The sequence below is a fragment of the Schistocerca cancellata genome, chromosome 2 (assembly GCF_023864275.1).
Source record: "Schistocerca cancellata isolate TAMUIC-IGC-003103 chromosome 2, iqSchCanc2.1, whole genome shotgun sequence".
NCBI lineage: Eukaryota > Metazoa > Arthropoda > Insecta > Orthoptera > Acrididae > Schistocerca > Schistocerca cancellata.
Window position 1 is genome coordinate 990624955 of NC_064627.1, and position 15363 is coordinate 990640317.

At 40.6% G+C, this 15363-nt stretch overlaps 1 protein-coding gene across 4 annotated transcripts in view; it reads right to left on the minus strand.

Moving 5' to 3' along the window:
* LOC126162965 (uncharacterized) overlaps positions 1-15363 on the minus strand; it is a 157402-nt gene that overhangs the window by 105607 nt on the left and 36432 nt on the right. For all 4 annotated transcript variants that reach the window (XM_049919802.1, XM_049919803.1, XM_049919805.1 and 1 more), the window contains exon 4: positions 4310-4677. In XM_049919802.1, coding sequence (XP_049775759.1) covers positions 4310-4677 — 368 coding nt within the window. The remainder of the gene's footprint in view (positions 1-4309; positions 4678-15363) is intronic.

The following is a 15363-nucleotide window of genomic DNA, read 5'->3' on the forward strand; positions in this document are numbered from 1 at the left end:
GAAAGGAGACCCAGTGAGATGTAGCAACGATAGAGGAATCACATTACTATGTACAACTTATAAGATCCTGAGTATGTTGTTACTGAAGTGACTAACACCACATGTCGAGAAAGTACTGGGATTCCAACAAGCCGGTTTCAAAAGGGGAAAGGCAACTGTAGACCATTTACATACAATATGGCAAGTGCTAGCAAAGAGCTGGAAATTCTGCAAAAATGTTCACTACCTTTTTGTGGACTTCCAAAAACCTTATGATAGTGTGAATAGACAAGCAATATGGCAAAAACTCGAAAGGGCTCAAGTTCTCAGAAAACTCATAAAACCAATACAGATATACCCAGGAGACAACATGCATGGTGAAAGTAAATGAAAACATATCAAAGAAGTTCAAGGTGAGGGCAAGGAGACTGCCTCTCCCCTCTTCTGTTTAACCGGGTACTGGAGCAAGCCGTAAGAAAGGTGGCAAGCGTGGAGACAGGAATACAGCTGGGAAGATGGATCAACACCCTGGCCCTTGTGGATAATGTAGTTTTAATAGCAGAGAAAGAGCAATACCTGGTTCAGATGACAAGAACATTAATGGAAGAGTAAATGAGAGGCCTGAAGTTGAATATGGATAGGACAAAATACCTTGTAGTTAGCAGAGAAAATGACGACAGACCCCTGAAGGTGGAGGACAAAGTCTTTGAAACGATAAAAGACTTTGAATATCTTGGGGCTATACTCAATGAAAGAAACGAGATAGACCAGGAAATAGCCGAACGAATACAAGCAGGAAACAGGTCAAGGTTTGCTCTGTGAAAGCCGTTAGTCCCGGCTTCAATCGAGATCCTCAAAGACCAATATCTACAAGACAATAATATGACCTGCAGTCTTATACGGAGCAGGGACCTGGGCCATCAACCAAAAGATGGAAAGAAAACTCCTGACAGTTGAGAATTCCATCCTCAGACAGATTTTTGGACCAGTGAAGGATGGAGATGAATGGAAGAAAAGAAAGAACTGTGAATTGCACAGGAGCTATACAAGTCAATGGATATTACGGCAGCGATCAAAGAAAGAAGACTGAAGTGGTATGGACACATAATGCGTCGAGAAGGCCAGATCATCAGGCAGTAGTGGAGGAAGACATTAGAGGTATAAGACCACGGGGAAGACCACAACTCCAATGGATTGATCACATCAGAGAGGATATTAGTATACTGGGGCTGTCTGAAGAAGTATACATGGACCGAGGATGCTGGAGGAGGCTGATTGGTGAGGCCAAAGACCAACTGCGGTTTGTGTGGCCAAGACGTGTCAAATCAGATGATGCTTTTTGATACGCCCGGTATTATAGATCACTTCTGCTACCATTATTGTCAACAGGTGTGACTTCCACTTTCTCCACTCATTCGGCACAGTTTTCCGTTCCAGGGAAGTATGATATATTATAGTTAAAATGGGAGATAATTCTACTGCAAATTCTGTATTGAATCTGACACGGGGACAACTGAGTCCTGCAGACTTGATTAATTTTAGTAATTTCAGCCACTGACACTAACATCTATGTCACTCATCTTCACAGTGGTGCGAAAATTAGACTGAAGCAGTACTTCTGTATATTTCAACCTTCCTTTGTAAAGGAACATTTCAAAATAGAGTTCAGCATTGTTGCTTTCAGTTTACTACACTCAATTTTTAGTTCTTGCGTCATCCAGGAGTATCTGGATACTAACCATGGTGTCAGTGGGAGCATTCACTTACAACCAGCCACCCTTTCCTGCCCAAGAGCCTGTTAGTTGCAAAAGCTAGAGCAGTGTATGTATGGGACTGTGTGTGTGTGTGTGTGTGTGTGTGTATTGGCAGTACTAACATTTCTCATGAAGTTATAGACTGGCAGCAATACTGTCACATAAATTTATAGTACCTAATATTGAGGTCATTTAAAGGATATAGCGCCAACAGTTGATCAAAATAACGGCACCATAAAATTTTAACAAGTACTGCAATATTGTATAATTGCCTTGCATTTTGCAATTTTGTACATACCTTCCTATGTGATTCAATAAATAGGCACCAGAGACAATTCTGCAGTCAGTTACAACCAAGTCACAGCCTAGAGCAGTCATTTGCATTGAATCCCAGTACCCCACGCTGTGCTGATTTGCGTTAAAATACAACATTCTCAGTTGGCAAAAGAATGTGATGACTACTTAGAGCAGTGATATCTTCTTTTTGTTTGCCTTCACTACCAACAGCACTGCTACTACTTTTTGCATAGGAGGCAGCATTCACTACACTTGGCAGACATGATACATACTCTCTGCTGACCTATATGGGGTGCCAGCTCCAGCACGGTGTCAGCTCAACAAAGCTTGGCAACAGTAATGTCTCACCTGAAGATTACAGCCAAGTGGACTGTTGAAATGCTGTGTCAACTTGACTTGAAGAGCCAGCTGCAAACCTGAGAAGAGTACTACATGGAATTTCTGAAATTGGAGGTACTAGCAAGACACTGTCACCAAGTGTAGTGTCTGCACAATAATGGCAACTGCCTGTACGCACAGCAAGCAGGATATATGAGATCTCATTTACAAAGATGGATTTTGCACAACTCGTCATCTCGCCACTGTACTCATCCTTTGCAAAGCACAGAATTCTTCAACATAATATAAAAGTGTGCATTTATTTTGATGAATGCCTAATGAATTCTGCATTAAAAGAGGCAGAGAATATTTTGTGATGTTACCTGTTTGCTGTTTGTCTCGTGCTCTTCACGCCACATACTTCAGCTATTCTCCCCTGCAAATTGTTAATGCTGGGGCATGCTCCAAATGGGAAACCAGTTTCTGTTTTAAATCTTTCTTCAAAATTTGATATTCACAGAACTCTCTTGACTGGGGAATGTGTGGTATGTTTCCCTTCAGTGACTCAATGACAAGATAGTTGTACTTTGGAACTACCAAGAGAATCGTGAATACAAGATTGAATGAACATAAAAGTTTTTGTCAACTAAGAAAAACAGAAAAATCAGCAGTAGCAGAGCATGACCTCCAGTCAGGAATTTGTGAAGTTTTCAAAAACCAAAATTTTATCTACTATTATAAACTATTATCCATAACTGTACAGAGAAGCCATTGAAATATATAAAGCACGAAGAGACCTGTAACAGAAAAGAAGAAGCCATGAAACCCAATGTTATATGGACGGTGGCTCTGTAGAATCAATAGATAAGTTTTTATTATTGACAGGTGACAATTGATTGTTAAGTTTTATCTCTGACGGAGATTATCTCTGCTCATAATGTGTAAACTCAACCACATCCACTTTGCTCTCTGATGTCCGACTCATCAATTGGAAGACTCAGAGTTGCCAGGAGCACCTCTGAAGAAGTCCAGTGCAGTTCTGGACAAAACATCAGGAACTCAAAAGTTTCTCTGACCAAGGTCATACAGCCCAGAAGACTCATCAGTAACAATAGCAAGATAGCCAATACAAGATATGCACTAACATAAAAATCAATTCATGTTATGAAATGCAACTAACAACAAGACACTGTCGGCTTAAGCATCATAAGGTTAATTTCTTCTTGATATTACTCTGCTTTCATAATTTCACACATGCTCAACATTCTTAGTAGTTTAGGCTCATCAGTAAACGTAACAAATCACTATGGATGAAGTCTTACAGATGATCACAATGTTGAAAACTATAAAGCAACTGGAACAGGTGAAATCAGTGTTGAAAATATAGAGGATGGTGCCCCTTTTTAGACTAGTGTCTCTGTTCAATATTTTTTGGAACTTGGGAAAAATTCAGAGGTTAAAGATAATCCTAAAATCCACAAGGTAGGCAGATTGCTACTTACCGTAAAGGAGTCACATCACATTGCAGACGGGCTCAATTAAAAGACACTTACATAAAGCTTTTGGCCACAGCCTTCATCAGTGATAGAAAACTTTCTTTTACTGATGAAGGCTGTGGCCAAAGGCTTCATGTAAGTATCTTTTAATTTGCTTGTCTGCAACTTGATGAGTCTTCTTTACAGTAAGTAGCAATCTGTCTTTTCCTACATTGTTGATACTCCTACCTGGAGTTCCCATTGTTTAACTAATACCAAAAACTGACAAGAACAATGTGTTCAACCTTTCTGAACTTCTCAAAGATGAAGCTGTTATTTGTAGGCTAAGTTTACATTGACAACCTTTTTTATATTTCCTGTTAGTGAGAAGACCACTGGATGATTTTTTTTTCTTTCACACACACGCACACACACACGCACACACACACACACACACATACATTGCTAAAATTATGTTTAACCTACCTTCCATATTTGGGAACGTCTTGAAAGGGGTAACAACTCTTTGCCTTTATCTTAACTTTCTTCAACTTTGGGAGTGGCGGACATGGTGGCCACATATGCACATCAGTAACACTCCTGTCTCTGCTCTTTGCTTTTTCATCCTCCTCTGAGGTGAGTTCATCTACTGAGTTATCTTCATCATGGTCCTCATTTCCATACTCTTCTGCATCAGACACTGCTTGAACTCCATATTCTGCAGCTTCCACCCATAAAGAATCATCAGAATCTTCATTAAGTGGAAATTCTGGGGCAGTTGCTGATCCTGGAAGGCTCTCAGTTTTGATGCTCATTGCAACTCCTGCTTTCCTTCCTTTCTGTGCACGCATTTCCTAAAATGACAGATAAATAAGATGATACTTGGTAAACTAACACACTATTTGCTACATTACATCTGTACATCACCTACCTATCGCCAAGCAAAAGATTTCAACAAGGTGGGCGTAAAGGTAATAAATTCTTATATGTTGGACTGGAGACTGAATTCACTTCATGGAAGAACATGTGGTTCATCCACAAAATAATAACAACGTTTACTGTTTATGCAACTGTGCACCCCCACTATTTTGCCCCCTCTACAACTGAGGCACCTGGGCCTACCATGGTGTGAGACCTTCCGCCCTAGGCTGAGTATTCACATCCTAATATGAAACAAAAATTTGCAGATTGTCTCATGGTCTTAAACTTTAGTAATCTGGCAGAAAATGTTAACACCACAAAAAAGTGTAAACTTTCACACCTGAAATGTTCCAATTATTAAAATTTTCTGTGGTTAAATTGCTTTTCTTGATTAAGACAATGTTTTATTCCTCATGGTAGCTGTGGCACTGAGGTAAATTTCCACCAGGTCGTGCCATTATATGAATACCTACCATTCTAAATGTGCTAAGTACCATAGTCTTCAAAACCAATTTTATTCATTCTAAAGGTGCTACAATCATGTGAGTATATTATATTTAGAAGTGTTTCATCATATGACAAAGGTAAAGAATCATAATAATGACAAACAGAAAGCTCTGGTGGCAGCTCCACGGCCTTCTTCGTTCTTAATGTGCTTGGCAATCGGCATTGAATTACAGCAGTTTGACAAGTGAACATAATAATTGTCACATAGTTCGTCAAGTTATGGAAGTAACACTTATAGCCTACATTAGCAGCTGATCAGCAACAAGTATTGTTTGTTCCTACTCCTACACACAAAGTCATGTTCTTCTTACACCAGCTTTCAGATCAGAACTTCTGTGTTCATGCTCATGACAACAGTGAGGCAATAACGTAATTGTGGCATAAGGGAGAAGGGTCAGTGGAACCAACAACTTAGTATCATATGTGACTGTAGGCTTTCCCGGTGTAAACTACTGATGAAGGTTTCTCGGGTCTCCAAATGGGTGGTAGTGTTGATATCTCGCAATGCTACCACCCGGCTGGAGACTTCAGAAACCTTCATCAACTTAGTATAATGTCTGTTCCATGTTCTGAGCTGCACTAAAAATACTGTCAATGCATCTGGTAACAAAAGGAAACTTGTGATTTGGAGTGACAACTGCTGCGGACAAAACAAAAACTGTGTACTTATACACAAGGTGTGATCAAAATGTAATGGAAATTTTTGTTTTTCTTAAAGAATATTTATTTATTCTCAACATCAACTTTGTCCCCTTCAAAGTAATCCCTCTCATATATTACACACCTATGCCAGTGCTTTTATTGATCTTGCAAACCTTTCTGGAACTCACTTTTCATTATGGTGTTCATCTCCTTCAACAATTCTTTCTCACCAACGGTGGCCAAACAACATCCTTTCATGGATCTCTTTCAGACCAAACTTTGCTGATACACATTTCATGCCAAAATATCTGAAAAAATTGCTTGCCATGAGCCAACAGATATGCCAACATCATCAGCAATCTCTCTGATGGTGATCTGGCAATTTTCCAGAACCATTTTCTTTACGTCTTCCACATTGTCATCAGTAATTGGTGTACTAGGACATCCAGGGCAATCATTGTCTTCAACATCTTCTCGACCCTTTTTGATACATTTATGCCACTCGTAAACTCTAGTCTTACTCATAGTAGATGCACCAAAAGCCAGTCAACATTTGTAATGAAGTGCTGCACTTTATTCCACTTTTCAAACAAAATTTAATGCAAATTCTTTGATCCATGTTTTTCAAAAGTAAAAATTCACCGAGCAGTCGAAAACACTTATAACCTTTTCGGCTGTTGACAATAAACTGAATATTCTAAACTGCTGAAAATGTACATCATGAACATGTGTACCAACAAGATAAAGAAAACGTTTGAAAATCAGATGTGCAAAGTATAGGAACTTAAAAAGATTGCATTATTATTTGGTCACACATCCTACATGTATGTGTTCACAGTGTCCTGAGCCCCTGGGGCCTATCTGATTGCATATGACGTAAGTATCTGGTTTCAGACCACAGTTTCCAATCTTGTGGCACAAATTTTGTCTTGACAGAAAAACACAAGATAGTAGTTAAAGTGTTATGTATCTTTACCATTGAACACACTTAGAATGGATGAAAAGGACTTTACTTACTTCTGGACTACTGCTGATGACATAATCAAAACAACAAAGCTACACATCAGTTTTGCTGCACAAATTAAAATCACGTCATCCAGAATAGTGCACATCAAAAGAATATTCAGTGGGACCCAATGGCCGAAAAGTGCAAACATCCTCAAGAAAAACAAAACTGCTGGAGATTTCTTTCTAATACAATTTTCAGCAATGCAAAATATTTCACATTGTCTACTAGAAAAATGGACTTCCTTGCTATGGTACCCTTTATGCCACATCACCATTTGCTGTTTGTAACTGATTTGTTTAGGGATATTGCAAGCTAACGATTTTTGTTTTGTATTGTTGCTGTGTTGCAGGGGCAACAGTTTGGATGATTGATTGAACTAGCCTTGTAACATCACGCAAAACAGCACTGCCATGCTGGTATTGCAAAAGGCTGAAAGCAAGGGGAAAACTACAGGTGTAATTTTTCCAGAGGGCGTCCAGCTTTGCTCTATGATTAAATGATGATAGTGTCCTCTTGGGTAAAATATTCCAGAAGTAAAACAGCCACCATTCAGACCTTCGGGCGGGGATTACTCAGAAGCATGTCACTATCTGGAGAAAGAAAACTGGCGTTCTACAGATCGGATCGTGGAATGTCAGATCCCTTAATCATGCAGGTAAGTTAGAAAACTTAAAAAGGGAAATGGATATGTTACAGTTAGATAGAGTGGAAATTGGTAAAGTTCGTTGACGGGAGGGACAGGACTTCTGGTCAGGTGACTACAGGGTTATAAATACAAAATCAAATAAGGGTAATGCAGAAGTAGGTTTAATAACGAATAAAAAAGTGGGAACATCGATGAGCTATGTTACGCCTTCTGCACCACTTGTTAGCAGCAGACACAGTGGCTGTGCCAAAGACTGAGACAGCGTGGAGTTTTACAATTATTTATTGAACTTTCTTTACAATTTCTTCCTCATCGTTGTTGCCCAGCCCTGCAGATCCCTCCGCCTGGCTGCTGCTGCTGTGTAGATTCTCCAACAATGTGCGCAACGCATGCCGCTGATCGCACTCTGGAGCCTCAGACCACCAGTGCTCCGCTGAAGTCAGGATGCCCTGTGGTTGAGATGAACTCGTCGCCGCTCGGCATCCCAGTACAGTACGCCACGGAGCCGCGTCGCCATGAGGTCAGCTGCCGACGCCTGCTGCACTGGCAGCTGGGAAGCCATCAGTCGCTATGTCCGCGAGGTCCCGTCATGGACGGACCATGCGCCGTGGGGCCAGGTTGCCGTGGAGTCCGGGCGTCAGTCCCCGGCAGCACCTGTGCCCAAGACCGTGCTGCGGCCGGTCCTACTGGAAGTTCTCGCTGTAGTTAGTCAGCCATGGTGCCGGCCACACTGCTTCCTAATGGCTTCTGTCTGTTGCTGCCTGCGTTCCACTATTTATATCCGGCAGGAGGAAGTTTTTTACCCTCGGTGGTAGCTTTTTGTTATTACTGCCGCAGTATATTGCAGCGTAACTTAGCGTGCTGGCCTCACTTCCCCTTACTCAGCAATCTCCAGGCTTCGCTCGGCGCTCGGTCTGTGTGCGTCCTTGCATTAGACTGTTGGTAGACTGCTGCTGTCAGCAAGGCTATCTGTGCCTGCTTACTTCGCAACACCTCGGTCGCCGGCGTGCCTCTGTTTTGCCATTCTCCACTGCGTGAAGCAACGCTTACTACATGTGGCCCAACACTGCCTCCTCCTAAAAATTAAATTCATCCCTGAATTTACCCTATATGTTAACTCTAGTTCTATCCTATATTCTACTTCTTGCCTGTATACATCCGGGTTGCCCTGATTCATGCCCTACTGGTAATCCATTCTACAGGAATCTCATGGAGCGGTCTTACATTAACATGCTGAATCCTCCGTTTTAATAAGACATATACCACACCGATAAATACAATCAACACGGTAATAGTATTGGTTGAAATACCAATGGTCACTATGCTACGTTTCCGCCTAGTATCGTACTCCCCCACATGCATTAATAATTGCTGCATTGAAATTTGACCTTTCTCCGAATCTACTAGTTTATCTAACGTTTGCAATGGTGTAGCATCCAAGGTGTTGTTAATATACTTCAAATTTTCTCCTGGAGTGATGCTGAATGACGCATCTGGCCAGTACAACATCAGATGAGTATCTGTAACCTTGGTGACTCTCGTGACTGTCGCTGGTAAGCTGAAACGATCCCCTACTATATCACATTGTCCCATTGATTAGCAAACCACTGTCCCGTAATTCCATCTCCGTGGTTGCTGTCCAATTCCCATTATCATAACACTTGGCTGATTTCCTCTCCGTAGTGAATACTGAACACAACCAACGCCTCCTAACTTGCTGAAAATGTGGCATAGGCTTCACTATTATTCTCTCAGACACTCCGGAGCTTCTGCTTCTGCCCTAAATAACTGGATCCCACACGACCTCTTGCCCGTAAAAACAACCCGTGATGGACAAATGGAAACTGACTACGTTCGACATCTACTCAACTCTAAACTCAACATAGTAGCACGAGTATCCCCCTCCTTAGAAATTAATAAAACTTCCTGTGTCCTGAACTGTACACCCTTTCCCATGCACTCCCATCTGAACGTATAAGGATGCTCTGTGTAACAGTGATACTGTCTCCCCACACTAGTTACTGGCAATCTGGCAATGGGTGAAACAAAAGAAAAAAGGTGTCTTGCATAAGGCGGAACTTCTCATCCCATAACCTATCTCCTTCACCACTCTCTCAGCCATATTTCATAACTGACATACATATGTGCATTATCTGTTCTTCCTTAACATATCCTGCCATCTTTTTGAAACAGATTGAGGTCCATTATCACTAAAGATCTTTTGTATCTTTCCAGCATTTTTAGAGTATTACTTTCTCACAACTTGCTACGGCTTTTCCTGTACTCTTTCTCAAAGGATACAGTTTTACAAACTTAGATACAACATCCAAAACTACTAACCCTTAATTGTGTTCTCTCATTGTTGTTGGAAAACATCCATGCAAATCCGCAGTAATTATTTCTAATACAGAACTTGGAATAACACTAAATATAAGACATTTCACCTGTTGATCTGAATCTTTAGTTTTCCTACACAATTCACATTTCTCCAATACTTTCCTCACACTCTTTTCCATACTATTAAACATACATGTTCCCTGAAATTTGATTAGATTAGATTTACTTTCATTCCAATTGATCCGTAGTGAGGAGGTCCTCCAGGATGTACATGTCAGAAAAACAACAATACATGAAAAATATTTACAGCTCAAACAAATAAGCTAATGTACCATTCCACAGGTCCCAAGTGGCATGGTCGTAATTTTTTAATGAACGCTATATGAAAGAATCATTTTACAAATACTAGTGCACTGAATCTAAAATAAAAAAAGTTTTTTATTTATTTATAAGGTAATAAACGTGTAATACAACTACTAAATACTTATTTACAATGAACACATTACTGCACTGAACTGGTGCAGAAGTTAAGATTGTACTCACACACACACACACACACACACACACACACACACACTCATTTACAATGAACACATTACTGCACTGAAATTGTGGAGAAGTTATATTGTACTTATATACAGGGTGTTACAAAAAGGTACGGCCAAACTTTCAGGAAACATTCCTCACACACAAAGAAAGAAGATATGTTATGTGGACATATGTCTGGAAACGCTTACTTTCCATGTTAGAGCTCATTTTATTACTTCTCTTCAAATCACTTTAATCATGGAATGGAAACACACAGCAGCAGAACGTACCAGCGTGACTTCAAACACTTTGCTACAGGAAATGTTCATAACGTCCTCCGTTAGCGAGGATACATGCATCCACCGTCCGTCGCATGGAATCCCTGATGCAGCCCTGGAGAATGGTGTATTGTATCACAGCCATCCACAATACCAGCACGAAGAGTCTCTACATTTGGTACCAGGGTTGCATAGACAAGAGCTTTCAAATGCCCCCATAAATGAAAGTCAAGAGGGTTGAGGTCAGGAGAGCGTGGAGGCCATGGATTGGTCCACCTCTACCAATCTATCGGTCACCGAATCTGTTGTTGATAAGCGTACGGAACACTTCGACTGAAATGTGCAGGAGCTCCATCGTGCATGAACCACATGTTGTGTCGTACTTGTAAAGGCACATGTTCTAGCAGCACAGGTAGAGTATCCCGTATCAAATCATGATAACGTGCTCCATTGAGCATAGGTGGAAGAACATGGGGCCCAAACAAGACATCACCAACAATGCCTGCCCAAACGTTCACAGAAAATCTGTGTTGATGACGTGATTGCACAATTGCGTGCGGATTCTCGTCAGCCCACACATGTTGATTGTGAAAATTTACAATTTGATCACGTTGGAATGAAGCCTCATCCGTAAAGAGAACATTTGCACTGAAATGAGGATTGACACATTGTTGGATGAACCATTCGTAGAAGTGTACCCGTGGAGGCCAATCAGATGCTGATAGTGCCTGCACACGCTGTACATGGTACGGAAACAACTGGTTCTCCCGTAGCACTCTCCATACAGTGACATGGTCAACGTTACCTTGTACAGCAGCAACTTCTCTGACGCTGACATTAGGGTTATCGTCAACTGCACGAAGAATTGCCTCGTCCATTGCAGGTGTCCTTGTCGTTCTAGGTCTTCCCCAGTCGCGAGTCATAGGCTGGAATGTTCCGTGCTCCCTAAGACGCCGTTCAATTGCTTCGAACGTCTTCCTGTCGGGACACCTTCGTTCTGGAAATCTGTCTCGATACTGTGGTATACACCACTTCTAACAAACACCAAACAACGCGCTCCAGTACGCGGCCGCCAAATACATCGCTGGCCGCACTTCTCTGGGCGGCCCGCTGCTTCCATCGCTGGCCATTTCCACACACACGCTCCCTTACATGTCCAAGAAATACATCGCTGGCTGCACTTCTCCAGGCAGCTCGTGTCTACCATCGCTGGCCGCCTTCGCGCGCGTGCGTTTGTCAGCACACAGCAATTGGCTACGCCAGGAAATATTGCGTTTGGTTTTCCCTGGAAAACAGCGACCCCAGACGACGGCACCATTAACTAGCAAGCCTTATATAAACCCGGCCGCCGCCGCAAACGACAGTTCTCATCGGGAAGTGCAGTACGCCGTGTTCCAGCTGCTTGTGGATGACTCGCCGCACTACTCGAGGTTACCTGGCTACTCGGCGGAAAATCTTGCGACTTCACTTGGAGAGACTGAACTTCACTGGACTGCACATTCGGACATTGGTACAACCAAACTTTAATTCTGCATTACTTCTGAGTGTGAGCCTGGGTAGACGCTTGGCTAACATAATTGTTAAAAAGTGATTTTTGATTTAATAAACCAGACTGAAGAGGTTATTGTGTTATTCCTGGTTATAACAGATACAAACGTACTGCCCCACGGCTATTGCCCCGTGCTAATCCATACATCAAATGGGCATCTGCCAACTCCGCATTTGTAAACATTGCACTGACTGCAAAACCACGTTCGTGATGAACACTAACCTGTTGATGCTACGTACTGATGTGCTTGATGCTAGTACTGTAGAGCAATGAGTCGTACGTCAACACAAGCACCGAAGTCAACATTACCTTCCTTCAACTGGGCCAACTGGCGGTGAATCGAGGAAGTACAGTACATACTGACGAAACTAAAATGTGCTCTAACATGAAAATTAAGCGTTTCCGGACACATATCCACATAACATCTTTTCTTTATTTGTGTGTGAGGAATGTTTCCTGAAAGTTTGGTCGTACCTTTTTGTAACACCCTGTACACACACACACACACACACACACACACACACACACACACACACACACAAAATCAGTTGATTCTACTGAGAAATTCATCAATGGAGTAGAAGGAGTTGGCTACCAATAAACCCTTTAGGCTTCTCTTAAACTGAATTTCATTGTTTGATAAGCTTTTTATGGCTGCTGGCAAGTTATTGAAAATGTGTGTTCCTGAATAATGCACACCTTTTTGTACAAGACTAAGTGACTTGAAATCCTTGTGAAGATTATTCTTATTTTTAGTACTGATTCCATGAATTGAACTGTTGGTTTGAAAAAGTAATATATTTTTAATGATAAATTTCATTAAGGAATAAATATACTGGGAAGCAGTAGTTAGTATCCCTAGTTCCCTAAACAGACTTCTGCATGATGTTCTTGAGTTCACACCACATATAACTCTCACTGCACATTTTTGTGCCCGGAAAACTTTAGCTTGGCTTGATCAATTGCCCCAAAAAATAATCCCATATGACATTATGGAATGAAAGTAAGCATAGTATGCAAGCTATTTCATTTTTATATCCCCTATGTCTGACACAATTCGCATTGCAAATAGAGATTTGTTAAGACGCTTCAGCAGTTCTGTGGTGTGCTCCTCCCAGTTGAATTTATTATCAACCTGCAATCCCAAGACTTCAACACTGTCCACTATCTATCGTATGTAAGGCATATACTCTTGGGACACCTCTTACAAGTTCTGAACTGCATGTAGTGTGTTTTTTCAAAGTTTAGTGACAAAGAATTGGCTAGGAACCAGTGATTAATTTCCACAAATATTTTATTAGCTGACCTTTCTAAGACTACACTTGATTTGCTATTTATTGCAATGTTTGTATCATTGGCAAACAAAACGAACTTGGCTTCTGGTAATGTTACTGATGAAAGGTCATTGATATACACAAGAAAAAGTAAGGGCCCTAAAATGGAACCTTGTGGGACCACACATGTAATTAGTTCCCAGTTGGATGATGCCTGATAGCTTGATACATGTCTCTTTCCTAATAACACCCTTTGTTTCCTGCCACAGTTGTAAGATTTGAACCATTTTGCAGTGTTTCCTGTTACACTATAATATTCTAATTTACTTAAAAGGATATTGTGATTTACACAGTCAAATGACTTTGACAGGTCACAAAATATACCAGTTGCCTGCAATTTTTTGTAAATGGATTAAGCACATTTTCAAGTGTAGCTAGCCTTCTCAATGTCAGAACCCTTTAGAAATCCGAACTGTGACTTTGACAGTATGTTATTTGAGATAAGATGGTTATAAAGCCGATTGTACATTACTTTTTCTAAAATTTTTGAGAATGCTGGCAAAAGTGAAATTGGACGGAAATTTGACGCTATTTCTTTATCTCCCTTCTTACACAGTGGCTTAACTTCAGCATATTTCAACCATTCAGGAAATATTCCACTGATAAATGACTGGTTACACAGATAGCTTAATATGTTACTTAACTCAGAATCACATTCTTTAATTAACTTTGTTGATATTTCATCATACACACTAGATGTTTTTGATTTTAAAGATTTTATGACAGACAATATTTCTGCTGGGGCAGTAGGGGTCAAATTCATATTGTGGATGTTACTTGAAATGTCTGGTCTGAGGTATTCCACAGCAGCATCTACAGAACCTGACAACCCCATCTTGTCAGTAACAGTTATAAAATGTTTGTTCAAAAGTTCTGCAACACTACACACGTCTGTCACCAATGTATCATTTACTCTTAAAGCTATTTGTCCCTCTCCATGTCTGGTTCTACTGGTCTCTTCCTTCACTATATCCCATATAGTCTTTATTTTGTTATCTGATATGACTTTTCCTTGTAATATATCTGCTTTGATGTCCGTATTACAGTCTTTAATATTTTGCAGAATTTCTTGTAATGTGCTATAGCATCAACATCGGAACTGTTTCGGATTGACAGATACAGTTTTCTTTTTGTTTTACGAGATACCCCTACTCCTTGAGTAATCCATGGCTTCTTTGTAGACTTTGCTCTAACCTTGGTAAGTTTGGGGGGAAAACAAGTGTTCGAATAAGGTAAGCACTTTATTAACAAAAGTGTTATATTTTTCATTCATGCCATGAGCACTGTAAACATCAGTCCAGTGAATGTCTCTGAGGAGTGTCCTAAAATATTCATTTTTTGGCTTATTGATTACCCTCTTGAGCTCAGAATTAACAGATTTTATATCATGTTCAGTATTAACATTTAACAGAAGGAACTGCATGTCATGATCTGGGAGGCCATTGACTATTGTTTTTGTAATATAATTTTGTTCATTGGACTTTTCTATAAAGATATTATCAATGGCTGTTTGTGAGCAATTGGCTACCCTAGTGGGGAACTTTACAGTGGGAATTAAGTTGAATGATAGTGTTACTAACTCAAATAAGTTCTTATTGGGAGAGTCTTTAAGGAAATCTACATTGAAATCACCAGCAACTACTATTTCTTTGTTTTTGGTTGTTAAATGGGCCAGTACAGCTTCAAGGTGGTTTACGAACAGATTAAAGTTACCTGCAGGTGCTCGATATACACTTAATATTATGAAGGATTTTTTGTGAAATTCTACTTCTGTTGCACATGCTTCCAT